Source organism: Amblyomma americanum, chromosome 5 (genome assembly GCF_052857255.1).
Source record: "Amblyomma americanum isolate KBUSLIRL-KWMA chromosome 5, ASM5285725v1, whole genome shotgun sequence".
NCBI classification, from domain to species: domain Eukaryota; kingdom Metazoa; phylum Arthropoda; class Arachnida; order Ixodida; family Ixodidae; genus Amblyomma; species Amblyomma americanum.
In genome coordinates this window covers 120,298,082-120,325,755 of record NC_135501.1, presented here as the reverse complement: position 1 = coordinate 120,325,755, position 27,674 = coordinate 120,298,082, and the positions used below count along the sequence as shown (strand labels likewise).

Here is a 27,674-nt window from a genome sequence, read left to right as displayed (position 1 = left end):
CTCTGGTTAAACCTGGAGTGACGTGATAGCTACACCTGGCCGAGTGGAAAGCAAGACTTTCGCCGCTCCGTTTCGCTGGACGTTCCCTCTTCGTCGTCGTCCCACTTAACACGGCGCATGCGCACAGCTGTTGCAGCTGTTGCGCGCCGAGGCCGCCGGAAGCATCAGTTGCTCCGCACCACGTGACTAACCCACATGACCAACGGCCGCACCACGTGATCAACTCACGTGACCAACCACGTGACCAACGGCGCCGCCACGGAGCTCAAGTGGTGCCACGCTGAAGGTCGGAGAGGTGTCTTAGTTTAGCCATCGCTACAAAAACACTCACCGTGCAGGGTCATCCCCTCCTGCCCTATACCTCGTATCCCCCAACTTCGCCGCCCGGCTCGAAACCCAATGTCTTAAAAGGCGCCTGTACCCTCTATCTCTTCCCTCCCTCTCCTCTGAAAACTCCTGCCTACATTGCCTTACACCCAAAACTTTACGACTACACATTTTTATGGTGCGCCGACACCCCAACCCCAAAACATTTCACATGGACATGTCCCCAAATACCCCGCCATCTAAAGCCGCGTAATGCAGCCCTGGAGCTGTGGGAGGCGAAGCTGACCAGCGCACGCCTCGATGACCTGGCAGCGCACCTTCTCATCGCCAGATGAACGGCAGAAGCCTCCGGAGCCCTTGTCTGAGGGCCCACCCACAGAGCTCCAGCCACCATTCTCTTCAGTAAACCTTTTCTCACTCAATCACCACGGCTTGGCAAATGTACTTTGAGTAGCGCTGGCAAAAGAAAGCATTCGAACCTTTCTGAAGAAACTATAGACGTGCTGATATAAAAGCAAAGGTTCAAATAAACAAGTCAGCCGGTTCAAGTTTAGACATTGAATCTTGAACAACGTCGTTACCGGTCGTTTGGAGCATACATGCTTATGTACGTATATTTATTATTAAGCCGACTAAGTAGCTGTCAAGAGCTAACTGAAAGGTGCGCGATATAAGAAAAACTTAGTTTAGACTGAATTCCAAGGATAATGGGCAATTTGAAATTACAATATTTGACAAGGCTATCAGTAAAGGGCCAGCCAAAAACCGTGATTTCCCACCAGTAATCTAGCCGTTATAGCCGTTCTTGTTATAGAACAGCTAACCGCCGTGCTAATTAGCATTACTCCCGTGTTTCCTGTTATCTGGCGACAGAATCAAGGAAAAAATACCTTGATTCCCCAACAAGCGTAATTTCAAAAATTTGCCGGGGTTCGTTGAAACAACCGGTATGCGTTGTGGTCTAACCAAATAGCTCCAGTGGAAAGATTTAAAAACTATGAACGAAACGAAATGATCTAGTTTATAAAAAGATAGGTTTGGCTCAAGCATTCACTTTACGTTTGGGTCAGGATCGCCGTGATCTCTAGCAAAAACCAAGATTAGATTCGCTCGCACGCTGGGCTGGTGGCTTGCGCTGCAGTCAAGTGTTCAGGGTTGCAGCATTGATTTCAGCGGTGGGGTGTTCAAAGCATGTTCCTTATCCCCGAGCATTTTGAATTTCTTGCACTTTTTTTTAACACCACTCATCTTAACAGGACTTCCAAAAGTTCAAGGGCATCATTTACCGTTGCAATTTCTTTACTGAGACATGCTGGTAAAAACGTACAGCGTGCACAGTGCTTTAAAAGTGGATTACCAAGTATAAACGACGCGGGTAAAGATAAAATAACTGCAACTTGGATGCTACGGTTTCAAATTTTCTTTACTACATTTAGGGGTATTTGTTCCACCAATGCAACATCTTCTCAGTTTTTGTTTGAAAGAAAGTTCAAGTGCATAATTGCAATGTCATCATTTGATGAGGCAGGGTTAATTGAGCAAGCACATATTAGCAGCAGTCGCTATTCACGCTTTATTATTTTTGTAAACTATTTAAGGCAATAGTTCATGCCTTCATCGAGCACGGTATCGAAGAAGGTTTTTCCAACGCGCAGAGTAAGGATAAATGGAATTTCCTGGGCAGCTAATTCGGTACACGTGCTGGCAGTGGGGTGGAATGGGCCCATCAACCGTGCTACCGGTCTGTAGGAGCTGGCAAGCTGCAGAAAGAGGGAAACAAAACTGCTGTTATAAGCCAGGAAAAGTTAACAGCAAACAGCTAGTTGACAGTAGGTTGGCAGCAAAGTACGATAAATATAGTCCGAAAACTGCGGCGGACCAAAGGGCGAACATGAAACAAAATTTATCTGAAACATTCCGAAATTGTTCTTCACAATAATATCAGGCAAAAAACTTGTTACCATACGTAAGCCACGACACTGGTTGAAGCCAGCATAGGCGCGGAGCAGCTTCGCATTGCGAGGCATGATAACGCTCAGAAATCATTAAACTGTCTTAAACTACATGTTATACGTGGTGCATAACCGTTCCTAGCCGCTCACCAATCTCTTAGTTAATTGTCACTCGTTATTTTGCGCTCCTAAATGCTTGGTGCCAGTAGCACAGACGTCCGGGACAAGTCAACAGAAAGACAGGCTTGCATAAGCCTCCATAACGGGCGGCTTTCAGCCACGCGCAAAGTTTACAAGTCCGCGAAGGTGGCTGAACGCGTCACTATGGCAAAGGAAGAACTGCCGAACGCGTCAAGCTGCATCAGCAGCTGTGTACGCTCAGCGTTCTGCACAGGTCTCCACATAAGCCATCGAAATTGCTGAAGGAAGCCAACTTATGAACCGCAGCGAATGGTGGTGGCTCCTAAAGCCATGAAAGCAGCCAAGGAGGCATTGAGTTCTTCCCCTATGAAAAGAACAAACGACAGCGAAGGCAGACGCGTGTTTTAGAACGGTAGTGCTAAGGCCCCCGTTGTGCAGACGATCCGGCGTCCTCGTCGCCTCTGTGAGCGAGAAACCCCCGGAGAAGAGCCTAGGTGGGCATCCTAGGTCACGTCATGTGGCGCTATCACAACCTGTCCACACATGGCGAGGGATTAAGTTACCACCGCGGCAGGCGGAAGTTTATAATTTATCGAGAGAAGTGGCCCAGGAGGAACATCCGGGGCTGCCAAAGCCCCGTCGACAGATGAACCTGTCATCGCAGGGCCATGTGTTAAACGCTGCACAACGGCGCCAGTAGTGTTATGAGGACTCCCAGGTATATTTGAATGTAAAGCTAAGAAAGATCAATTCCGCGTGTATGGACGTTAACCCATCAGAGCTATCCCGTCACACCCTTAACGCGCAGTTTAACGGAACCCTCCAATTTTTGTTTCCCTTTTTATATTTTTGTAAATATTGTGAGTGATACCTAAATGCTTTCCCTGTCCTATTTCGCTATCGCTGCCATCTGTACTTATCCTTGCTATCCTTTCCCTGTTCCTTGATTTCCGCTGGCTGCAGCTCGAGTGCTTAAGATATCAGATGACAATTGCCCCTTCCCTGTTACATCTTTTCTTTCCTTTTTTATAAATAAGCCACTACTCCTAGAGGCATGTTCAGGAGCTAAATGACCTTTTGAAAACGAAAGTTTGTCTCACTCGTTTTCGGCGAGCAGTCCAAGGCAATCCTCCGCCTTTCCTGCTACACATTTCCATTGATACAGCTATGCTCAGAGACCCGATCGACAGCGAATTTTTGTTCTGCGTTATCCTTGCTAATGGCCGATAAATAAATGTAGGCAATTTGAGGCGATGTAGAGGTTTGGTGCGCAATATGTGTCCCAGCTACGTCGCACATAGGCAGAGGCTCGTGTTTTGCTTTCTTGCCAATGCCGGTAGCCCGTTTTCTTCATGGTAGACTTAACATTTGTGTCAATGGGGCTTGCAATCTATTTAAAATTGGAATTCTTCTACACTGCAGCTAAAATTATTGTACTAACAGCATTACAGTAGCGCCGTCTCCTTTTCTGTCCTTATATCCTTTGGAGATTTTAATCGCTACCAAATTTGAAGGTTTGTTGCGTGATAAAAAAAATCTCAGCCCGTGTAGCACTCATGAACGGCACACCTATGTATTTATTCCTTTAGAAACCAAAGCAGCCTCGTGATCTAGAATACCTCCCTGAATACCATAGTTCTGCCAAGAAGCTCTATAAAATAGTTTAAATTGTTTGTTTACTTGAAAGTGTGTTTGTTTACTTAGTAATTCAGCGATCACGTAGAGGCACAGCGTCCGCCTCGTGTGCAAGAGGACCGGAGTTCGAATCCCGGCGCCGCGCAATTCTCCATCGAGTTTGAAAAAAAATCCGTGTGTCGATGGAATTGCATAAGCAGGCCTGGGGTGTGGCCTGATCTCGGTGACGAGAACCGCCAACGCACTCCCTCACCAGAACAGGATTTGGCCACCCTGGTGCAGTGCTTGGCCACAACCTTACGAGAACAAGCCAGTTACCCTTCGGAACTCAGTCCCCAGCGGCTGCGTAGCAACTGTCCACGGCGGCGGTCAGACCTGTGACGCAGCGGAGGGTGCTAAGAATTTCTGGCTCCGGAGAGGCCGCCATTGGAATCTCAACCTGGCAACGTTTAACGCTAGAACTTTATATAGTGAGGCTAGCCTAGCAGTGCTGTTCGAGGAACTAGCGGGCATCAAATGGGATGTCATAGGGCTTTGTGAAGATAATAGGACAGGTGAGGCATACACAGCACTAAAGGACGGGCAGATATTGTTCTATCGTGGATTAGCGGATAAACGAGAACTAGGTGTGGGATTCCTCATTAATCAGGATATAGCTGGCAACGTAGAGAAGCTCTATAGTATTAACGAAAGGGTGGCAGCTATCGTAATTAGGCCTAATAAAGGGAACAAGCTGAAGGTGGTGCAGGCCTACGCACCAACATCTAGTAATGATGACCGGACTGTTGGAAGCTTCTATGAAGACGTGGAATCAGCAATGAACAAAGTAAAAGCACAGTAAACTGTACTGATGGGCGACTTCAACGCGAAGGCGGGCAAGAAGCAGGCTTGCGACCAGGCGGTAGGCGACTATAGGATAGGTTCTAGGAATAACAGGGAGACCTATTACTAGAGCTTGCAGATAGAAATAATTTGCGCATCATGAATACCTTCTTCCTCAAACGAGAGAACAGGAAGGGCACCTGGAAGAGCACTAATAGTGAGAATAAAAATGAAATTGACTTCATACTATGTGCTCACCCTGGTATCATGCAGGATGTGGAGGTCATAGGAAAGGTGCGTTGTACCGACCACAAAATGGTAAGGTCTGGAATTAGCTTAGACGTGAAGAGGGAATGGAAGAAGTTAGTGCAGAGGAAATCCATTCATGAGCTAGCGCTAAGAGGGAATATTATCCCTGTAGAACAGCTATTCATCTTTAACTGTGCAAGGCGATCCTATGTTGGTACAATGAAGGATAATCTGACAGCTATCAAACGGAGCGCGCAGTAGAAGTAGGCGGTAGGACGGTTTGACAGGATACCCGCAAGCTATCTGATTAAGAATCGGCAAAACATGAGGGCATCTAACCCTACAGACGGAATAGAACTAGCAGAGCTATTGAAGTTAATAAATAAGCGCAACGTGGCCGACATAAGGAAGGTTAATATGAAGGGAATCGAGCATGCTCCAAAAGAACGGAGGTAGCTTAAAAGCGGTGAAGAGGAAATGAGACTTAGGTCAAAACCAGATGTATGCGTTAAGAGACAAGGATAGCAATGTCATTAGCAATACGGATAAGATAATTAAAGTAGCCGGAGAGTAGAGTTCTACACAAATCTATACAGTAGCCAATATAATAAGAACATAATTAATAGAGACAGCAGCACATAGCAATCTGTCATCCGGCGCGTAACGAAAGAGGAAATAAAAAAAGCCTTAGGAGCAATGCAAATGGGAAAAGCAGCAGGTGAGGGTCAGGTAATAGCAGATCTGTCGAAAGACGGTGGGGAGATTCTGCTAGAAAAACTAGCCACCCTGTATACGCATTGCCTTATGACCTCGACCGTACCAGAACCTCGGAAGATCTTAATTCATAAGAAAGGAGACGCCAAGGACTTGAAAAATTACAGACCGATCAGCTTACTGTCCATTGCCTGCAAGGTATTTACTAAGATAATCACTAAGAGGGCCAGGGTAACCTTAGACTTTATTAAAATAAATGATCAGGCAGGCTTCCGTAAAGGAAATTTCACAATAGATCATATTCACATTATCAATCATATAATAGAAAAATGCGCAGAATATAACCAACCCCTGTATATTGCCCTTATTAGGAGAAAGCATTCGACTCAGTGGAAACCTGAGAAGTCATACAGGTTTGAGGAATCAGGGTTTAGATGAGCCTTATGTCAAAATACTGAAAGATATATATAAGATCTGCACAGCTACGATAGTCCTCCATAAGGTCAGCAATAAAGTTCCAATAATAAAGTGCGTCAGGCAAGGAGACACGATCTCGCCAATGCTATTCACCACATGTTTACAGGAGGTTAATCCGAGGCCTGAATTGGGAGCAGTTGGGGATAGGAGCTAATGGAGAATACCTAAATATTCTGCGATTCGCTGATGACATTGCCTTGCTGAGTCAATCAGGAGATGAACTGCAAATCATGATCAATGGGCTAGACAGACAGAGCAGTACGGTGGGTCTCAAAATTAACATGCCGAAAACGAAAGTAATGTTCAACAGTATAGCAAGGGAACAGCAGTTCACAATTTGAAACGACGTGCTGGAAGTGGTAAAGGAATACGTCTACTTAGGGCAGGTAGTAACAGCTGATCCGGATCATGAGAGGGAAATAACTGGAACGATAAGAATGTGGTGGAGCGCAGATGGCAGGTTCTCTCAGATCATGAATGGTAGTTTACCAATGTCCCTCAAGAGAAAAGTGAACAACAGCTGTATCCTACCGGTACTAACCTACGGGGCAGAAGCATGGAGGCTAACGAAAAGAGTTCAGATTATGTTAAGGACAGCCCAGCAAGCCATTGAAAGGAAAATGTTAGGTTTAACGTTAAGAGACCGCAAGCGGGCAGAGTGGGTGAGGAAACAAACGCGCGTTAATGACATCCTTGTCGAAATCAAGAGGAAGAAATGTACTTGGGCAGGGAATGTACTGTGAAGGCAAGATAACCGCTGGTCCTTAAGGGTAACGGAGTGGATTCCAAGAGAAGGCAAGCGTATCAGGGGCGGCAGAAGGTTATGTGGGCGGATGAGATTAGGAAGTTTGCAGGCATAGGGTGGACGCAGCTGGAAAAGGACTGGGTTAATTGGAGAGAGGTGGTAGAGGCCTTTGCCCCGTAGTTGGTGTAATCAGGCTGATGATGATCATGATGGCGCAAGAGAGGTTTCATCTTTCCTCTTTGGAGGTGCTTACATTGCTAAAATTGTATCGTTTATTTTAACATAAAAATTCTAGCTGCCCGGTCTGAGAAACAGGAGAGGTAGTGACAAATTTAAGGCATGCTGAATACACGTGAAAGGCACTACATAGAAGTTAGTCAATGAAAACCTATTCCAACGACGGCAACTTCGGGGAGACAAAGAGCTCCCACTTTCTGCAGTCCCCTATGAAAAAACAGCGCTGAAACAAATAGCCGTGTGATGGCGCGCTTCATGGTTCTTCTCGCAAGAGAGTACTAAGTCCAAGAGATACATTGGCCTACATCTTCGTGGATCTGACGAGTTTGGAAGGCACAGGCAGGAGATGCTCTAGGGTGCGAGCCACAGGAGAATATTTTCAATGTTCAGAAGGGGAACACATAAGGTTTTAAGCTACGACCTATGATCATGGTGATGTGCATTGTGCTTTCCCCGGATAGACTCGTCTGTAGCACCATGATATAAATTCTATCCAGGTCCTACCTGAACAGTATTGTAGACGCACTTATACAGCTGCCAGCAGATTTGCAGCGATTAATAATGGCTTTCGTTCCACACAGTACACATGCGCACTGCTTTTGTAAAGTATAGAGCCTAGGGCGCTTTTCTGTCTTGAACACGCCGTGCTGCTCTTTATTCGTTCCCGGAGTTCTAAATCACTTGAAGAGGGACTCAGCTCCTCCACCAACTCAAGGTTACGACTTCCACTGATGCTGATAAAGCCGCCAGTGGCCGGGTTATATGCAAAGCCCTGTGGTGTCTGAACGTATGGTAAAGGCTGTTTTTGTTTTTTTTTTGTTTTGTGTTCCCCGCCACCATCACTTTCTAAGCGGGCATAAAAAATTTCCTCAATCACACTGATAACGTTTATGGCCATTACTGCGCAGGTCCTACGGTGCCGCTGCGTTCTTCGCACATGCAACCTACTAGCAACGCAGACCGCGCTGACGCCTGAATTCTGATGTGTCAAGTGCTAATTTGCCAAACGTAACGTAACAACGTGTCAAGCTTAACTTGTGCGCCGAGACGCACAGTGGTCTCGCCGTGACCGAATGGCAGAGCCATCCACCAGACGCAGCCTGAAACGGTTGGTTACGTGCCAGTATTACAGCAACGGGTGGTTGAGGCTGTCATTTCGTAGATACGCCAAATCAGCATGCCTTCGGTGCGAGCAACGCCAGCGACACCCGCGATACGCGGTGTTGAAAAAATGAGGGCACGCAGCTGGGCTGCCTTGATAGCTACAAGAGCAGCTGTGCTTTCGCGGAAGACGATACAGAAACTGAGCCCGCGGTATTCAAACTATAAACGAATTACTCCATGTTTTTATAGGAGCGTTCTTTTTCAAATTTATTTCAGTTTTCCTTATTGCAGAGCATAAAATTCGGATGGCATTTAATTTGGTCCAAACGATGGTACCAGTCAGCTTAATCTGTCAAAAATACCATATCTCGGGTAATTTCGCGCAGACTTGCAGCAAATGCGAATTAGTATAAGCATACTTTTCCGTGCGCAAAAAAATAATTGTTCTTTGCCGGCTATTTTCTCACAAAAAATAAAAAATGGCATGCGCTACCTTTTAGCCCAGACATAAATTCTATTTCCCAGCTATTCCACCAGTCCCGCATTTTTGCAATACCCGGCTGCTTTGATGCAGTCTGAAAACATTAATTCAACATCCCAGCCACAATTCTAATCGCCCAAGCGCCTTAGAACACGACATCGTTGCTGCGGGTAGAGTTAACTTCAATAATCGAAATAAGTAGTCTCGTAAGTACCATATTTTCCGGGCTATATTCTACGACTATACATATATCAAAGTTCGTATTTCACAAGGTACGGACTGTACATGACTTCTTCTTTTTAAGATCATAGTCATATCTGAAGAAGGCCGGCCTGGCTGTTACAATAAAATAATGGGACCTGACTGTACCTGCGTCATTTGGCCGGGTTAAATCACACAGCGAAATCAGCTCCGACATGCGATCAGCTTCGGTATACAATAAAATTGTGCTGGACATACTCAGAGTACTTGCTTTTCAGTGCTTGTATTCGTGAATACAAGCGAAAAGCCTCGATGAATAACTCCAGAGGCGTCATATGCCTTTTGAAGAACGGCTGCGATGGGTACGAAAAGATGAAGGACCTTCCCGGCAGAATTCGACCAGTAAAGTCGAACCAAGCAGCACCTCTTTCTTCCTTTCTTCTTTCACTCCCTCCTTTATCCCTTCCCTTACGGCGCGGTTCAGGTGTCCGCCGATATATGAGACAGATACTGCGCCACTTCCTTTCCCCAAAAACCAATTATTATTATTATTATTAGCAGGGGAGAAAAAACTTGATGGCGGTTAAAAAAGTTAACGGGTGTGGGCTGCTTCCCTGAAAGCGAGGGAATGTGAGAGAGAGAGTGGTAGAGGAAAGGCAGGGAGGTTAACCAGAATATTATTCCGGTTGGCTACCCTGCACTGGGGGAGAGGGATCGGGCAGGCGTTAAAGAATAAGAAAGAGCAATGTGATCTGTATCTAGCACGACAAACAATAACAAGCACAATCAAACAATCTGGAGAAGATATTTCATGCTTCCGACACATCAGTGGACAATATAAAAAATTACGTTAAACCGTAATTCGTTCCTGCGGACTAATTACCAAGTGCGGATTAACTAAGCAGACACATTTTGCAGGCCAAAAATTACCGCTGCGACTATAGTGACCGAACAATGACTATAAGCCGCAAAGACGGTACCCGTTTTGAGGCTTTCACTTCGAAAACTTTCTTTTAGACCTATTCGCGAACTTTATGTGCGCGGTGAATAGGACGCGTTTAATGGGCCACAGAAAGGGGTGTTTGAGCTTGGCTTTAAATTTCTTGCACTATGTAGAGTACAGGCCACCGAGCGTCCATGGCGCGTACGAGACCTCGGACGCGAGCGGGAAATTTACAATACATTTTTAAAAATTCCCGTTTTCGCACCTCGCGGCGACGCGCGGTGCCGGGCTTTCGCACGAAAACCTGGCCGAGGACGTGACGCCTTTCAAATGACGTCAGCAGCCGGAGGTTATCATTGATTCACAGCGCGAAATTCTTTCAGACGTCACGGGCTACCGCGGCCGCGGCGACTCCGCGCGCGCCGCAGCCGGTGGAGGAAGGGGAGGGGCCGAGCGAGTGGGGCCGGCAGAGGAGCGCCGCTGTTTTGGCGTGCAAGAGGAGGGAAAAAGGCGCGAGAACGCGGAAGTTTAAATTTTGTCTGCATATAACTCAGCTTCCACAAAACGCATTAATATAATATTAGCTGGGGGATAATTATGAACCGTCGTCGTTTAACATCACAGACATATCGCACCTTTTCTGACGCCTATTTTCTGGGTCCCTTTAAGTCGTTTAGAGTCATCAGTGCATTAAGAACGGCCCATTTAGATATGTACAAGGAATGGACTGATTCTCGCTTGGCGTATTCAGCTACGGGCATTGCAAAACAATGTCGTCAAGCAGGCGTATTTTCGCGATAAACAGAGTTTGATCCAATTTTTACGAATGCTTTCCGGAGGGGGGGAGGGGGCGAAAACGGGGTGGAAACCGTGATCTACTCGAAAAGACCATGCGCTATGAGCGCAGCGCTTGCGCGGTAATAATGTTTCTGTTTATCCAGCCATACTCCTTGGCCCTCTCCGTTTCAGTATAACTCACTTCCGCCAAATTACGCTGGATAACTGTTATTTAAAGAAGTGTACGGGGTATTTACTTCAGCAGATACATGGGCTTAGAAGGCCCATTTTATAAGCTTTAGAGAGACAGGCTACCTTTTAATAACAGGGTGGCAGTATAAACATTCGCCCGCTATTTAGAACAGCCATCCTTCCTTCTTGAGAAGAAGAAATTCTTTTTCTTCGCGTGCCGACATTGCACCGGGCTGGGAAGCCATGTGCTTATTATAATTATAGGTTTAGGACGTATTCCTTTATTCAAAATTCCTAATCAAAGCAACAGTCATAGCTCTAAGAGTATGGAGAATGCACGAAAAAACAGTATGCACATATTATCCATACTGAGAATATTGAACAATATACAAATCAATGTACTAAGCAACCAGTCAATTGGCGTCAAAAGGAACAAACAAAAAAATGAATATTCTAAAAACCAAATCAGCGACACAGACGAAGAACGTAGAAAGAAGACACAAGGAATGTCTGCCCTTTCTGCGTCCGTTGCATCCTCCGCAGTTTTTTTTTTTTTTTTACAAGGTGCTGCACTAGCTACCTCGAATGCCGGCATTAGTCCCTAAAGTTTTTCTGCCTTGTGCGCGCTGATTCAACCTTGCCCAGAAATTGCGGACAAAAGCATTTTTGAGCGGGAAACAGTTTATGAACGCAATTCTTTCATATCATGTATGATTTCACTATAACAATCAATATACCCGCAGATCACCCACGGCAGTCTTATAGTTATTTTTTCTCTTGACTTTTTTTGCAATTTTCAAAAGCGTCCCCATTGGTTTTCTATGGCAGTCTTAGCTGTTCGGTAACATCGCTTGAAACACTTCAAAAGAAAGATGTTGCTATATATAATAATAATGCACTATTGCCCTTAAAATTTCTATAACAATGTCTTACAATTATCCAATTTCCAAAATTTTTGCCCGAGCAAGCTGAACTTGATAGGAGTTTTTGAACTGACCTCTCTGGCCGCTGGCGAGGTAGCGAACCATGATAATGCATCCTGTTATTCGGTCGACGAACATGAGCTTGAAACGAACGATTGGTCCTCCTAAAGTGTGTACGAAAAAAAAAGCGCTGAATCTTTCTTCCGCAGAGAAGAATTCAGCACTACCTGAGTGTTGTGTTTTGAACACCAACTTTGCAGCTCTGGCTGTATTTCAGACCCCGCAGTACAATCAACTGGAATGGCAATGATCTCGTATAAATTCTTCATTTTTCCTGCTTTAAAGCCGGCTCACATTATATTGTAATCGAGTGAAAATACTTGTTAAGCCCTTCGCGTTCGCAAAACATACATTTAACCTTTGTGGTTAGATTATAGTGGTAGCGATTCATACCCGCCATTTCAGTACCGCTTTGCTCTATTGAATGTCTTCTTGGTTTCCTGCAATGGTTGAAGAACTCTAAGAAATATTTGCACTCGAGGAAAAATGTAGAAGCTATACGGACTTTTATACTGATGGTTGAAAAAGAGCTGTTGTTTGAAGCGCAGTCGTACGTGTGAAAGGAATGGAAATAGTAAGACCTCCACAGTGTGCATCCATCCTTACTGCCAAATGGTAGGCCGGTTTAGCCGTAGAGAAAACATTAAATAAAAAACCTCGGAAACATTACTATTTAAACAGGCTCTATAAGTGTACTTCAAGCTCTGTACTCTAGAAATGCAATCACACCGCTATTTATTGACATCATACACAAAATAATAATACTCATAGCTGAACGAAAACCTTTTAACTCTGGTACGTCCTGAGTCATGTCGGAATTGAAGGCAACGATAAAGCACACTTGTCCAATGCTCAAGTTCATGGCAAGAAAACAGACAGTAATAATCCCTTGAAAGATTGCATTCACTCATTACGCAGCCAATAAAGAAAAAAAATGGCAGTAGGTTTGGAACAACCAAGTAAATAACAAATTGTACATTTTAAAGCCCTTTTTAGGTGAATAAAAGTCTTCAACGCACCTGGAACTTTTGGAGGACGAGATTATCTGCTGTCTTCGTATAGGGCACACACACAACTTACACATAACTTCATACCAACAAACAAGACAGGCCAATATGTGCACAATGCGAAGACTAGCTAACAGTACATTGCATTTGATTTTCAAGCAGAAAATCCAACACACCGAGGGAAAATATTTTGCCGTGTTTTACAATGAACACGCACCATTCCATCTACCATTGCTCTTAGGTGAAGATGCAGTTGAGTCAGCACGTTCTTTAAGTTTTTAAAGAAAGCAGGCGTTTTAAATGAACTGTACATTTCATAAAATGTAGTCAGTTTATTATAACAACAAATTTTTAATCACACCTCATCCACTTTCGCACCCTGAGAAGAAGGATGAGGCTTTTGTTTGATTTATTGGGAGCACCGAGATCCGAGCAGCCAAATATGGTCGCTGAGGTAAAACGATTTTTAAAACTTGCACTCTTTGCCATTTCTGGAATTCGGTCCTTTGTAATCACTAAGCAGTACGAAATGCACATTTAGGCTCTTCTAATCGGAATTGTTATATATTTTTCTGAAATTTTGCATAAAACATTTATTTCCGTGCATTGAGCTTGATGACCTTAGAATCTTGTGCGCCACTAAACCCAGCAAAAAAGACAATACTTGCGCAACTATTACAAGGCACCTGGATGCCAACTGCTGCTTGAGCATCACGTGGCAGTATTCAATGCTTGGTCTCCAACAATACTTTCTGAGCAATATATGATGACGCGATTGCCAAGTGCTCTTTCAGTTTCACTTGACTCTATTGAATGTCCTCGTGTTTTCTTGAAATAATACTTGCCGAACTACGTAAAATGGCCCAGATGCCAACTGCTAGTTCAGTATCACTTGGCTATATACAATGCATTCATGGCTTCCAGCAGTAGTAGGCGAAACATTTATAGTGTCCCGGATGCCATCTGCTAGTAAAGTATCACTTGGCTCTATTTAATGCCTTCATGATTTCTGCAATAATTTCCGAACAATTTATAGTAGCCCGAATGACATGTTCTATTTCAGTAGTATTTGGCTTCAATCAGAGCCTTCATGGTTTCCAGCAATATTTGCCCAAATATAAAGTGGGCCGGATACCAACTGCTAAGTGAGTATAATTTGGCTCATTTAATGCATTTATGGTTTCCAGCAATACTTTTGCGTAAAGCTCCTAGTGGCCTGGTCACTGTTCTTCGAACTTATATTTCCACCTCGTTAGCATACATTTCTAGCAGGTAAGCTTTTTCGGAAGTGTCAACCTATAAGTGTAGACCAAGGAGGTGACCACTAGACAAAAGGTGTTTGCTTTTCTTGTTTTGTTTTCTCCGCCAATGAAAGCGGAGACTAGCCGCCCTGATCCTGCACAACCTTAAGGGAGAAATGCGTTAGAAACACATTCCGGGACAATTTTTTCAAGGAGTGTTGTATGGATTTGGAGAGTGCAAAGCTTCAAAGACTAAAGTCAAAGCATTGGCTTGAATAAGGCTGAAACACGAAAGACGGAAAATATTTTAAAAAAGGACTGTCAAATCTGTATAAGATCATCCCTCATTTGAAGTGTTCCTGGAAGTTGGACGAAAATTTCCCGCCAGGAGATTCAGATTTCTCGGAACGTCAAAGTGCACTTTTCATGGCAGTAGTAGCAGGACACACTCGTAAAAACATGTATCCCAGAACTACCTCTTTATATGATGGTTTGGTTCGATTTACGGGGTTTTACATCCCAAAGCGACTCAGGCTTTGAGGAACGCCGTAGATAATGGCTGCGGAAATTTCGACCACTTGAGCTTCTTTAACGTGCAAAGACATCGCACATTACATGGACCTCTAGCATTTCGCCTCCATCGAAATTGTACCACCGCGGCTGGGATCAAACCCGTGCCTTTCAGGTCAGCAACCGTGCGCTATAACGACTGAGCCTCCGCGGTGGCACACCCAGAGATGAATGTAATATTTCGCTGACGTCACGCATTCACTCACATACACTCGAAATGAAAATTGGTTTTTGAGGAAAAAACTTGGCGCAGTAACCGTCTCGCATGTCTCGGTAGACACCCAAACCACGCCGTAAGGGAAGGAATAAAAGAGGGGCTGAGAGCAGAAAGGAAGAGACGCCATAATGAAGGGCTCCGTAATAATTTTGACCACCTGAGGATTTTTAACGGCACTGAAATCAGAAAGCGCACGCGCGCCTTTTGTGTTTCCAAGAGAGCGTACCTTGTACGGGGTGGAAATCTAAAGCGTTGTCCAGAGCGTGCTGGCCGGTTCTTGCTGGAACTACCATTGTTTGAGTGGTATCGCTGCAAAAAATAGAGGAAAAGGTGCTTTGGTAGTATAACTGTTGATCATGGAACTCATTTCGCAGCCTAAACGCAATGAGGCGTGCCACTATTTCTGAATTCCAACATTTTCTAAGTGCTCATGTATGCAGTAAAAAACGAAATGGAATGCACACAGGTCTTAGCATTCGTCTTTTTTCCTTATTGATGCGAGGCAAAGGCATGCAACATTGTTGCCATTCTTCTTTTAATAATCATAGAAAAACACTAAACAAGATTATAAGTCCAGTTAAATTTGAATCTTGACTTGAAGAGGGAGCACCTATATCATTTTTATTGAGAGCGCATTATTAATTAGTGGCGAAATTACGTGAAACTAAAGTATATGCCTCATCCTCTAAAGGTTTTAAGTGACTTTGGTTTCTCACTATCACAATGGCAAAGCGTATACAGCGTAGAAAGCAGTAAGGCAATACTGAAATCGTGGCCGAAAATGGAAAATGCCTTCCGAGACTGCAGCCAGCGTCAATTCATTGTACGCCGAAGATTACGAACTGCTCTAATGCCCTGTCGGGTTTTTTGGTAGTCCGGTCAAGCAGATTCGTTTTCGTTTCATCCATCAAATTAGCTGCTTTGCCCATGAAGCTTTCTGGCACTTAATTAGCCAAATTTTCCTTTTTTTTCGTGGTGCACACAGCGATGAAAGATGAAGGCTTCGCTACTGAAGAGATAACTTTTTGTAGCTTGAGTATCCTATATTTGAGACGCAGAGGCCGGCTGATGTGGGGTTCCTCCGAACATGATGAACAAATCTCTTTGATGCCATTACTGCCAATCGGCGTTGCCGTGACAGGGAGGGTATATCGCCTGTCAGATTTTAAGTCGGGCCATGTGTGATACACATATGCATTCTATTACATAAACTTGACTTCCCTCTTCGAAAATAACTACACCTTTGCTATTGAACGCCTGGGCAATTATAAAAGCTGCCCCATTGCAAAACGGTATTTTCTCAACATTTCACTAAAGCTGGAAACAAGTAAAAAGATAAGAGCGTGATAATCAGCCATGTTCAAAGTATCTTTGTTATCTTTGCCATTGCAGTGAAGCTAAACACAAGTTCACAAAATCGGCTTGAATCCCGGGCCAGCAAGACCGGAATCTGAACTCTGCTCACTGCTTTCCTACAGAAGTGCGACAAAAGAAAATAAATGACAGAAAGCAGATAGGAGAAGAACACAAATAAAGCTGAAGGCACAGCGCACGAAGGACGGGACTAAGAAATAGACAAACCCAGCGCTGTGTTTGTCTCTTTCTTAGTCCCGTCCTTCGTGCGCTGTGCCTTCAGTTTGAACCATGTACCGACTAGCCCAGACAAATACCTTATTGCCATACAATTAAAGCACAGCTTAACTTTGTGCAGCTCTTGCAAACAGGGGTGGGATACATGTGCACCCACGTGTCACGATCAGCAAAACAATACGTGTTACGAATACCAACACGCCGAAAATCGGCGACGCCGGTGATCAACGTCGCACATAATAGTATGCCTAAAAATATCACAAAGACTTTGAAAAGCAAGCAGCGCGACGAGCCTCATAGACAAACGGTGGATGTACATCACAAGCGTACGCAGTCAGAGTAATCTGTCTATTAGTCTTTTTTCTCGCATTCGCGATGGATTATGCCGAAGACTAGTGGCTGCGCATCGGCGCGTACGACTACGCTGCGACGGGGTCAGCATATTTTTGGGCCATACCGCTTCTCAAGCGCGCCAGTATCAAATGCCTGTGAGAGAAGCCGCTTGTGTCTTCAAAAGCGATGCGGTTACCGCAAGAGGTAATTTTACAAACTCATTGCTCACACTGGTGGAAAAGAACTAGAAAACTAAATATTAACTATGCATGACACAAGCAAAGAGGAACAAATAAATTAAAAGAGCAGTTAAAAACACAGAAGGTAAAAGTTGAATTAATTCAATGGAAAAGGATTAGACTTGTGAACGGTATCAAAATTTGAAAAGGTAGAACAGAAAGGAATCGTTTGTTCATAACAAAAGACGCAGTGCCATACTCTGAAGCTACGTGAGGGTGTCTTAGAATGCAAAGCTACAAAAAAGTAACTTTAACAAAACGATGACCATGGGGAGTGTGTGATAAGTTTGGAGAAACAATTCAACATCGTATTCTCAAATGTGGTGGCATCCATCCAGATGTCGATATCGATGTCATGGGGGTTTTGAGATAGAAAAAGTCTTGTGAATGAATCTGTGGTGGAAGTTAGCAAAAATAATTTGAAAAATTGGTTGCTCAGAGAGCTGACAAAGTTAGAAATGCACGAATAAAAATTGTATTGTAAGAAATTGTGGCTATGTCGACCGATTTAAGACACAAAAAAAATTTAAAGATAAAGAAGTCAAACATGGTGGCATCTGCCGCCAACCCGTTTCAAAGAGGCGCTTCTATTTCTGTCCATTAATCCACACTTTTCTTCAGTGGCCGCTCACGTACACATGAAGTGCTCTGCTTCTTTCCCCTAGCATAAAGAATGCGTATTGGCGAAAAGCTTCTTTCACTTGATACAAGGTGGTTGTCTCATGAATGCTCCCCAAGTAATATCTGCAGTTGCACGGGAAACTCATTCGTCAGGCGAACGGCTACCCCTACCTATCTCTTCTATTCCTTCTTATACGGTCTATCTCTTCTTATAGAATAGATGTAAGCATAAAATGCACTGCAGGAAAGGCGTACCGCAATCCAGAATAGCTCAAAAGTATTTTTGAGCTATTCTGGATGTAAGCTTGAAGTTCACTGCAGGAAAGGCGTACCGCAATCCAGAATAGCTCAAAAATTTATGGCTGTAAACGTGTCTAGTGGACCGTACTTTATGAGCCATTTTTCTTTCCTTAGCTTTCTTCACGAAGTGGAGGGTGCCCGGATTTCTTTTTCGCTCTTTATGGATGGCGACTAGCGCTTGCCACATGCCAAAGAAGAGGGGATGATCCTAGCACGGGCTACACCGAACGCTGGGACGTTCACCGCGGCTGGACGCCGCCGTCACCACCCGGAAAGAGAGCGCGTGGTCGAGGTCGTCAGCTGCCTCATTCCTCTCGAGACCCGTATAAGCAGGAGCCCATTCTATGTTCCGAGTACCTCGAACAACACAACACCTTCGCGGACACCATGTTCGATTTTGCCCACACACATCCGCGCAGGATGTCCTGCTCAAACTCGACAGCGAAATCTTGAACCCCATCACACATCCCCAAAACGACAAAATTGACCTCGCACTCGACATGACAGCGTTCGACTGCGTAAATCATGACATCATACTCATACACTTAAGTCAAGCTCACTGCGGCACCAATACCTTTAATCACGTCAAACAATTTCTCACGCACAGACTGTTCTACATTCGAACACAGGATCAAGACCACGGACCTTTCCTGCTCGGCATGAGGGGGGGGGGGGGGACTCTACAAGGCGGTGTGCGGTCCTTTCTGCTATTCAACACTGCTATGATACGCCTACCTGCTCTGCTGGGTGAATAGAGCACTGGACTTCCCGGTCTCTACATCTACCAGCCACCTCATGGCACTGAGGGTGGCGAACAATTTCGGGGAGCTTCGGGAGGCCACCTAAACAACCAATACGCTCGTCTCCGAAAGAAGGTCGGGTCGCCGCCTTCTAGCCCGACTTCACATCCAGCACACCCAATAGACAGAGGAGAGATGCCGCCTTCCCGTACACTGCAGACGCGCCCTCTACATGCGGCCTCTTCCCACCATGTCCAAAGAGGATCAAAATGGCAAGCGCCTGGCGCAGGCGGAAGCCTTGCATCGCCATTTTGGGAGAAAACTAGGGGTCTTCTACGTGAACGCCTCCTTCCTGGATACCACTGGATGAAGCACGGCCGGGGTCGTCCACAAGGGCAAAAACTAGACGCCCTTACTTTCAAGCCCCAGTCAGCAATTAACGCAGAAGTTGCCATCGCTCTGGCAGCCTCGGCCTCTTCCCCCAAATGCATAACCACCGACTCGCGAGGGGCTTATCGAAACGTCGAGCAAGGGTGGGAAAACCCCCGGCTTATCGCATCTGCCAAAAATGTATCCAAGACTCGGATCCCACGCAGCGATCTCTGGTTTGGGCTCCAGGTCGCCAAGGCCTTCATGGAAACGAGGCAGCCGACGCCACCGCCCGCACACTCTCTCTCCGGGCATTTACCGCGGGACCCGACGCCGACCAGGACTCCGATTTCAATCCAGTTAACACTTTTAAAGAAGTATGCCAATATTACAAATCCGCGCACCAAACTCTTCCTACCTCGGGCAAAAGGCTGGGGAAGGCCAACGAGCGGGTACTCCTGAGCCTGCTCACTAACTCGATGCTGTGCTCCCACATGGTGTAAGCCTGCCAGCAAAACCCATTCCTACCCCCAATCCCAAACCCCACGCGAGAGGACTGTGAGGCGACCCTGTCCGGCTGCTGCAACGTCGAGGCCCAAAGGGTCTTAACGCAGCGCGCCCGGGCTGCGGAAACCGCCAATGGGGTGCCTGACTGGGCGTCCCACCTAATGGTTGTAAGGGCGTGACCTATCAGGTCACGACCCCCAACACTCTCTCTGTGAATAAATAAATGTTTTCACCACCACCATTCTATGTTCCGGAAAGCGGGGTCCCCGGTGTAGGCACAATTTCAAAAAAGTCGGTAGGCTAAGTATGGAGCCCAGCCTTGCTCGACCTTCCGACAGGCCCCCCGCACTTGATCTGGATCCAGAATTCTATCCCGCATATTCTTTTAAAATCCTTCATTATCAATCACGCCATAGTTTTTACCCTCGACAGAGTAAAGGTCTATCCAAGACGGAGGAGCGGTTCTACTCCGTCTCTATCAAGCACTCTGCTGTGCCCGGCAACACTAGGATATTTTGATCCTTCCTTCACGGGTAGTTGTCCACAGTGTGTGGAGAAGTCTTCAGACATTTACCACATGGTGTTGCCCTACCCATCCTTCCCAGCTATTTCCCTTCACTCTAACCACACTCGGGAGGACTAGGAGGCGACCCTGCTCGGCGACTGTGGCCTGCAGGCCCAAAGAGGCTTGGTCGAGCGCGCTCGAGCACAGGCCGATGTCACTAGAAACCCCAGACAGTATTTGTAAGGGCCACACTCTAATGACCGGCTCATGCATACTTCCATAAGCATCACTTTTGTATGCAATAAATGTTTTACACCACCACCGTCACAACCTCCGCTGACCACCACGTCGAAGAAAAACAAAATAGGCCTGGTTACTGGTAGTGCTAATGTGGCGCCACGGGAGTTGTTTTCAAGGATACCCGTGCTTCATATAATACGGCAACTCACGCGGTGCTGTCGCCTAGCTTAACAAGTCCAAACCAGGACTGCGCTTACACCTGTCGGGCTGCAGAGAAAAAACTTCAAGGCTCCTTCGCGCCGCGCGATTACTTCACCCACAGCGACACCAGGAAGACGCTGTTATTGACGCAAGCTCTGCTCCGTTCCCAGCATAGCAAACAGCACCATGCGGACCGAAAGATTCGCCAAACTTTGTTTTACACGACCGTGTATACAGCTCGTTCGGCCTAAAAGCCGTCGGCGTCGTAGTAGTAGGTGTAGTAGTAGTAGTTTTAATTGTCGACACCGCGCTTCGGAAATATTCCTTCCCTTACGGCTGGTATCGGTGTCCACCGAGATATATGAGGCAGGCGTCATTTCCTTTCTTTAAAACTAATTTCCATTTAAATCTCCTTCCCTTACGACGCCGTTCGGGTGTGTAACGTGATATGTCAGACATTCGTCATTTCCTTTCGTTAAATTGTCCAACGGGCAAGGCGTGACCCGCCATGGTGGCTCAGTGGTCAGTGCGCTTGGCTACTGACCCCGAGAACACGGGTTTGACCCCGACGGCGGCGTCCGCGTTTCGGTGGAGGCGAAACGCAAAGGCGCCCGTGTGCTTCACTCTGTCAGTGCATGTTAATGATCCCCAGGTGGTCGAAATTATTCGGGGGTCGTCCATTATGGCAGCTATTTTTTCCTTTCTTCTTTCATTCCTTCTTTCATCCATTCCCTTACAGCGCGTTTCTTGTGTCCGCCGAGATATTACACCAATAGTGCGCTATTTCATTTCCCTAAAAACATATTTTCATTTTTATAAGGCGTAAGCATGACGCGCGATGGCGTTCCGTAGACCCCTTGGCAACGCTGCAACACGCTGTCGCGTCCCGCTCTTAATGACGAAGCTTAGGGCACCCGGCTGCTGATCCGGATTAGCCGGGTTAAAACCCCACCGCGGTGGCCGCGTTTGGATGGAGGCGAAGCGCGAAGGTGCACGTGTGCTGCGCGATGTCAGTGCACGTTAAAAAACCCCAGGTGATTGAAATTGTTTCGGAGGCCTCCACTACTGCACCTCTTTTTTCCTTCATTCTGTCACTCCCTCCTTTATATCTTCGCTTACGGCACGCTTCTGGTATCCACCAAAATATATGAGAGAATTACTGCGCCATTTCCATTCCTCAAAACCAATTTGAATTTTCATTTCGACCGTCAATTTATTTCGGCGCGCTTCGGCGCTGCTCTACGTCAGCCTCCTGATTTCCATGATGTCACCAGATGGCATTTGGCTGTCAGTTGCGTCAAAAATTTCGCGACGCGTTGTTTTCAGGGCAAAATTCGTAAATCCGAAGCTTCATTTTTATTTCAAGTTAAACGCAGTCACCTTATTTATTGCCCGGACAAAACACGTCTGAAACGCTACCCAACAACAGTATGCATAGCTGCACATACTGTCCGTATTTAGTTCCCCTTCAGCTCTCTAGAAGCTATGAAGTTGCCACGCTCAGGCGCCAGAGCAGAGGTTTCTTTTTTAGAATACGGGCTCCAGTGCCCACATTTCCATTCCGACAAAATATCACGACCGATTTAAACATATCAATGTAAAATTACCCCATAGTGTAAGACAACGTGTGTAACGGTACAGAAGAAATGCAGTTGTTTTCTGAACAGCTGCAGAAATGTTCCGTGCAAGAAAAAGTTGCAAATGTTAATGTCATAGATTTCCAGCGTATCTATTGCGAGTCAAGTACATTACAAATTGCATATAAAAAAAAAAACTGGCCGTACTAATATGGAGCACATAAATAACATTGAAGTTTTTATTATTTTTCGTTAAATGATAAGACTAGAGTAAGCTCAACTTGTGATTCTCTTAGCAAATTCACATTTTCAGGATGTGATGTACATGCAGATTTCGCGTATCCGCTCTCGGGGTTGAGTTGTCGACTATAGTGTGCGCCCTCTTTGCCCTTGTCGTAGAGTCCGATGAACTCGTGTTTAACTCTTTTCGTTGCCGTTATTTCTTTCTTTTTTATCTCCTTGTTCCTCTCCGCACGTGCAGGGTAGACTAGAGTCACTAAATAAAGACTTAGAGTACCGTCACTGCGCACGGCGGTAAGCAGGGGTGGCAATTTTGTTGTTTATCATTGTTGCCAGATTGCCGCTTCGGCGACCTCACCGCTAACTTTGGCCCGGCCATTTTGTAAACAACGCTGTTAGCCACCCTGCGCTGCGGCGGGGATCGTAGCCGTACGGCATGGAAAGTGGAAAGCGCATGAAGCGTTTTCCATCATTCTGCGAGTTGAAACAGAAAACAACGCAGCAAAACGGCATCCTCGTATGCTCTTGTGCAGCTTAAATGCTGCGAGGCGCGGAATCCCTGGTCACTGAGTCGGTCACCGGCATCACTCGCAGCGTCGCAGCACTAGGACTATCACAGTTGCCCGACTGAAAACGCATAAGCCACAAAATGGCAGCCCCCATGAACCGTCGCAGTGTAAACAAATATCACGTGATGCAAACTGACCAATGAACGTGGCGGCGGCACAGAACAATAGGAGAAAAGAGTGCCGGTACTCTAAGTCTTTATTTAGTGGCTCTAGGGTAGACTACTCGGCATCGCCCAGTAGGCCCTGCCTTTCCGTCCTTCTTTTTCTCTTCCTCACGCGTATCCGCTGCGGCGTTTCTCGACGCTTCGTAAGAAATGTGAGTGGATTCCCTGCAGAGAGCGCACATTTCTTTCATAATTTTAGTATTTCTTTTTGCTTGTAGGATGAAGAGCAATGCACTAGCAGAGGGTGTCCAAGACCCAAGTTTGGTACTGCTCACGGTCCCCAGATTCCGAAGCTACCATTCCTGCGTTCTTTTATCATGCTGCATTGCATCAAAGCCAAAGCCACGTTCGCTTGAAATGTTTTCAGAGTCTCTATATTACCTTACCTTAAAAAAGCCAACATCGCTCTAAGGTGCGGTTTACGTTGCTGTGTAGGGAGAAAAATAACAGCCTACGTGAGCTCTGCGTACAAGGGGCAAGGCGGGTAGCCAGGGACCTCATGTATTTTGAGCTTTATGAATTAGATGTCAATTATTTTAACTAGTTCAACAACGGTAAAATACCGCCCACAGCGTCTGTTTAATTAAGTATCGAAGACGCAGTTGTGTGCTGCCAGATGAGTGCGTTCAATTGGATTTCTGGCATAAAATAAAACCAGTAATTTTGTAAATGTTGCCGTTCTATGGGAATCACGAACCCTAGTTGTAAATTGTTAGCGCGTTACTTCGTGCTAATCGGGAAATTAAATACGAGAAGCGCACCTGAACGCATCTTACTATTATCTAACGATTGATAAAATAGCGCACTTGTGAAGTTCTTGAAAACTTTTACTGAGCGAAGGTTTGGCTCCCACGCAAAGATATCTTGAGAAAAGGTCGACAAAGAAGCTTATACTCACATCTGGTTGGGAAATTGCGGGGTCGACGCATACATGACGTATATGAAACCGTTGCCTTCAATGCGCAACCTCTTTTTATAAGCTTGGCAGCGCATAGCAGTGAATAGGCCGAAATTTCTCACTTTCACAAATAACATCTCATTCATGTCCAGTACCTGAAGGAAATGAATGCTACTTCAAGCACCAAAAGCGCGGATGACATTTTGTTATGTGTGACGAGTACCAGAAGACGACTAAACACGCTGCCAGATCACTCAGCGCAAGAGCGACATTTAAAATAAAAATTCCGTATCCACTCGTAGTAGTGACGCTCTTTTCGAATATATCTTTGCATTTTTTTATCTCGAATGGTGTTCTGCACTCGATCAACTCCGTTGCACAAGTCGATGCGGCAGGCAATGTGCAGTTCTTCCTTCAACACAGGGGGCTTCATTCGGCCCCGAGCAAGTTCTGTGATACCGTGTGGACCCCTAAAAACGCAGCGGAGCTGGAGTGCACCTCCATATTCAATAACTGTGTAAATGTGTCGCGGTGTGCAGTCTCTGTTTAGCCCGGCTATCAATCGACGACGCTATTAATACGTCTGTCGAGATATCCAAGCTCTTGTTAAAGGCACGTTTATGTAAATTCGGTGTAGTGGACCCAGTGCTTCTCTAAGTATGGCACCCGATCTGCTGACTGCAGTTGTAAAGCTTTTAGTCACGTCTCGAATATTATTCGGAATTGTTTGAGTTGTCAAGGCGCTGTACCCGCAGTTCATGATCCAACATAGAGAGGGAGCTAGGTAGACTCCTAGTGGGATTCAAGTGTGTTTTGTAATTATAGAGCTTGGAAAACACAACGACGGACTGTGGAAAGACAGTCCGTCATCCTCTTATTTGCTGCTTTAACTTTGAATGCCTACCGATTTCCCTACCTCCTCACAGGAGCCACACTGCCTTGCATTCTTAGAGCTCCAGATGCTCTGCTTGTTTGTAGGTTAGAAGCTGGGGACCCGCGATGGCGGCTGCCACTGGCTGCTTTAGTGCGAAAGCATTACTTAACGCAGTCCTAACCAAGAGCATTTTGTGAAGCCTCGGAATAACTCGGGTAAGCTCGGGTTAGTTCGGAGGGGCGTCAGGCCAGCTGTAGGCAATTGGGGTCGGGGGCCTTGAGGGTAACCTTGGCCATAACTAGCATAGCAACAGCCAATGCAGAAATTAAATAAATATTGCCGCCCATGGGTTTCGGACCCATGGTGGCGAGAATAGATCAGCTTCGTTTGCCTTATGCCTTATGCTATCGCCGCAGCCTATCCCGCCTCCTCTTAATCTGCAACACACTCTCGCGCTGTGCATTGCACATCGTCGGATTCATCAACTTGCATCTACGGTGCGAACAGAACAGGGAAGCTAACCTTGATCAGAGCCTAACCTGGGTCCAATATCGTCGCCAGACTTGCCGACGACCCAGCAATGAGGCAGTAAGGCTAAACACATACTTTCACACCTTTACTCGGTCTAGCCGCGTTAGAACCCAACCACAATTTTACAACGTTTACGTGATTGCGGTTTGTTGAACTCCCGCTTGCGCAACACAAACTCTGTTGAGCTCATTTTAAAGATTGTAATTTTACTGTTCAACGGTATGCGTCATAAATAGCCATTAATATTGATACCTGCGTAGTAAGAAAAAAACTGAGTGCATAAAACATTCCTTCTGTTCGTCATACCCTCTTTTTTAAGATCTTGAAGAAACAACTGCGCCGTAAAGGGAGCTTCTTCCGCTCTATTTATAATAGAGGTTAATTTCATAATCGTAGGAGCATGACTATGACTCCAGTGGGTGGTTCCTTAAAACATATGATCTAAACACATGACATAATTTACTGGTATTAGACACCGAACATCTTCTGGCCTAACTGACAGAACGAAAACGTACCTATAGCAATCTTGTAGGCCATGCATATAGCTTTAAGAGTACAAAATGTCTCTGAGTTGCAGGGAGCAGTTTTTAAACTTTCATCGTTCAAAACTAACCACCAAAGCTCTCAACTGGGCTGATGTTCTTGTCGTAATCACACGTGTTTGCTGGCGAATATACACAGACACTGTGTATCACAATTTTGATGTGTGATCCATACAAACCATCCCTTTAAAACGTCTACCTAGAGAACTCTGGCCAGTCGCTGCAAGAAAAAGAAAACAAATACTACCAAGGCGCCGTTTCTAATAACTTTACAAAGGCTGGTAACTCAAGCAAAGGCGCATTTTTATGCACTCCCCATATCCATCACTCCACGCCTGCTAACCTCGGTTCCAGTTAACCGTGCCCAGCAGTGACGAGTAAACACACTGCTCTTTCGAGCAAAGTAAATTGTGTTCTTCTATCAGAAGCGGCAAAGCCAAAGTGATTCCGCAAACATTGTCGCGCTGTTGTTTTTTTCCTAGAGGGAAACGAGGCTTCTGCATCGCAACACGCCTCTTTAAGTTCCTTTTTTTGCCGTGAATTTACAGCTGGCACCGGGACTGAGACACCTGTGTGTTCACCATATTGTTGGGCAATGACAAATTGATGGAATGCACTGCTGTTGCAGTTGACCGGGGCTGATGGTTATGTCGAGCACCACATAGCTGATCCGCAGATGTTGCGGCTGCCAGGGGCCAATGGTTATGCCGGGAAGCACAGAGGTGACCCGCTGCTGTTGCAGCTGCCAGAGGCTGACGGTCCTCTCGGGCACCACAAGTGACTTTCATCTCTTTCCACTCGTATGGTGCCATTGTCTGTTGAGTATTACCGCCGATTAATTTCAGCAAATTTCCGCTTACTGTCCCCTCCGAACAAACTTCTGCTATCCATATGCTCTCGCTTTCTTGACGCCCCGAAATATTTTCGCACAAGTGCAGGGGTTTTATCTGACTTGGTGCTCTTTCTTGTTCTCATGTCGTGCTGAGACCTTAGCGCTGTTCGGAATGTGTGTTCCCCAGTGAAAGGAGGCGAATGAAAGTTTTACAAGCTGTACGAGTATTTATTCGCAACTTGCATTCTACAAAACAGAAATAATGAGAGTGCAAATGTATTTGCGCGGCATTGGGGTAGGATCATCACTTTAGCAGCGCCAATAGCAGTCGATGCGCGGAACGATACATGGCTTTCACAATAAAAAAAAAGGACTCACATTAGCGGCGTGCTGCCTCGCATGATGACGTGGATCATCTTCGTAGAATACCGCTGCGACACAAGTAAAAAGGACTCCAGCGCAGGCGATACGTGTAATCGTAGCTATCATTATTTGTTTCGGAAGAACGAAAACTCCACATTTCATAGAAAGAAGGGACTCATTATGGCCAAGAAAGCTCGTACAGTGCTTCAACAGCCCCTCCAGTACTCGATTAACCTTAAGAGCCTCACAGCAGTTCTCTGATATACAAGGGTTTTGCTCTATTCAATTCGTGCTCCTGCTTTAATCTCAGTCTTCTGCCATTTGCCAAGTGTCCCAATTAGACTTCCATTCAGCAAATAACTAATAAGTGAATCATATCGCGAAGAAAAATTTATAATGTTTATTATTCCATTTTTGCTTAATC

The 27,674-nt window shown here is 45.6% G+C and overlaps 1 protein-coding gene across 1 annotated transcript; it reads right to left on the bottom strand.

Annotated features, from left to right (window-relative positions):
- Positions 1–1,857: 1,857 nt before the first annotated feature.
- Positions 1,858–27,442, bottom strand: LOC144134980 (uncharacterized). Its single transcript, XM_077667764.1, has 4 exons — positions 27,266–27,442; positions 15,242–15,324; positions 11,995–12,084; positions 1,858–2,087 (listed from the first exon to the last, which is right to left on the bottom strand). Exons 1-4 carry the CDS (start codon positions 27,301–27,303, stop codon positions 1,942–1,944), a joined length of 357 nt encoding a protein of 118 aa, XP_077523890.1. The 5' UTR covers positions 27,304–27,442; the 3' UTR covers positions 1,858–1,941.
- Positions 27,443–27,674: the final 232 nt, after the last annotated feature.

Excerpts from the sequence above, each read along its gene's own strand:
- LOC144134980 (XM_077667764.1), bottom strand. The coding sequence starts at position 27,303 with ATGATCCACGTCATCATGCGAGGCAGCACGCCGCTAAT. Across the intron at positions 12,085-15,241 it reads AGATTTCCACCCCGTACAAG|GAGGACCAATCGTTCGTTTC; the intron begins GTACGCTCTCTT and ends TACACACTTTAG. Across the intron at positions 2,088-11,994 it reads CCTCGCCAGCGGCCAGAGAG|CTTGCCAGCTCCTACAGACC; the intron begins GTCAGTTCAAAA and ends CTCTTTCTGCAG.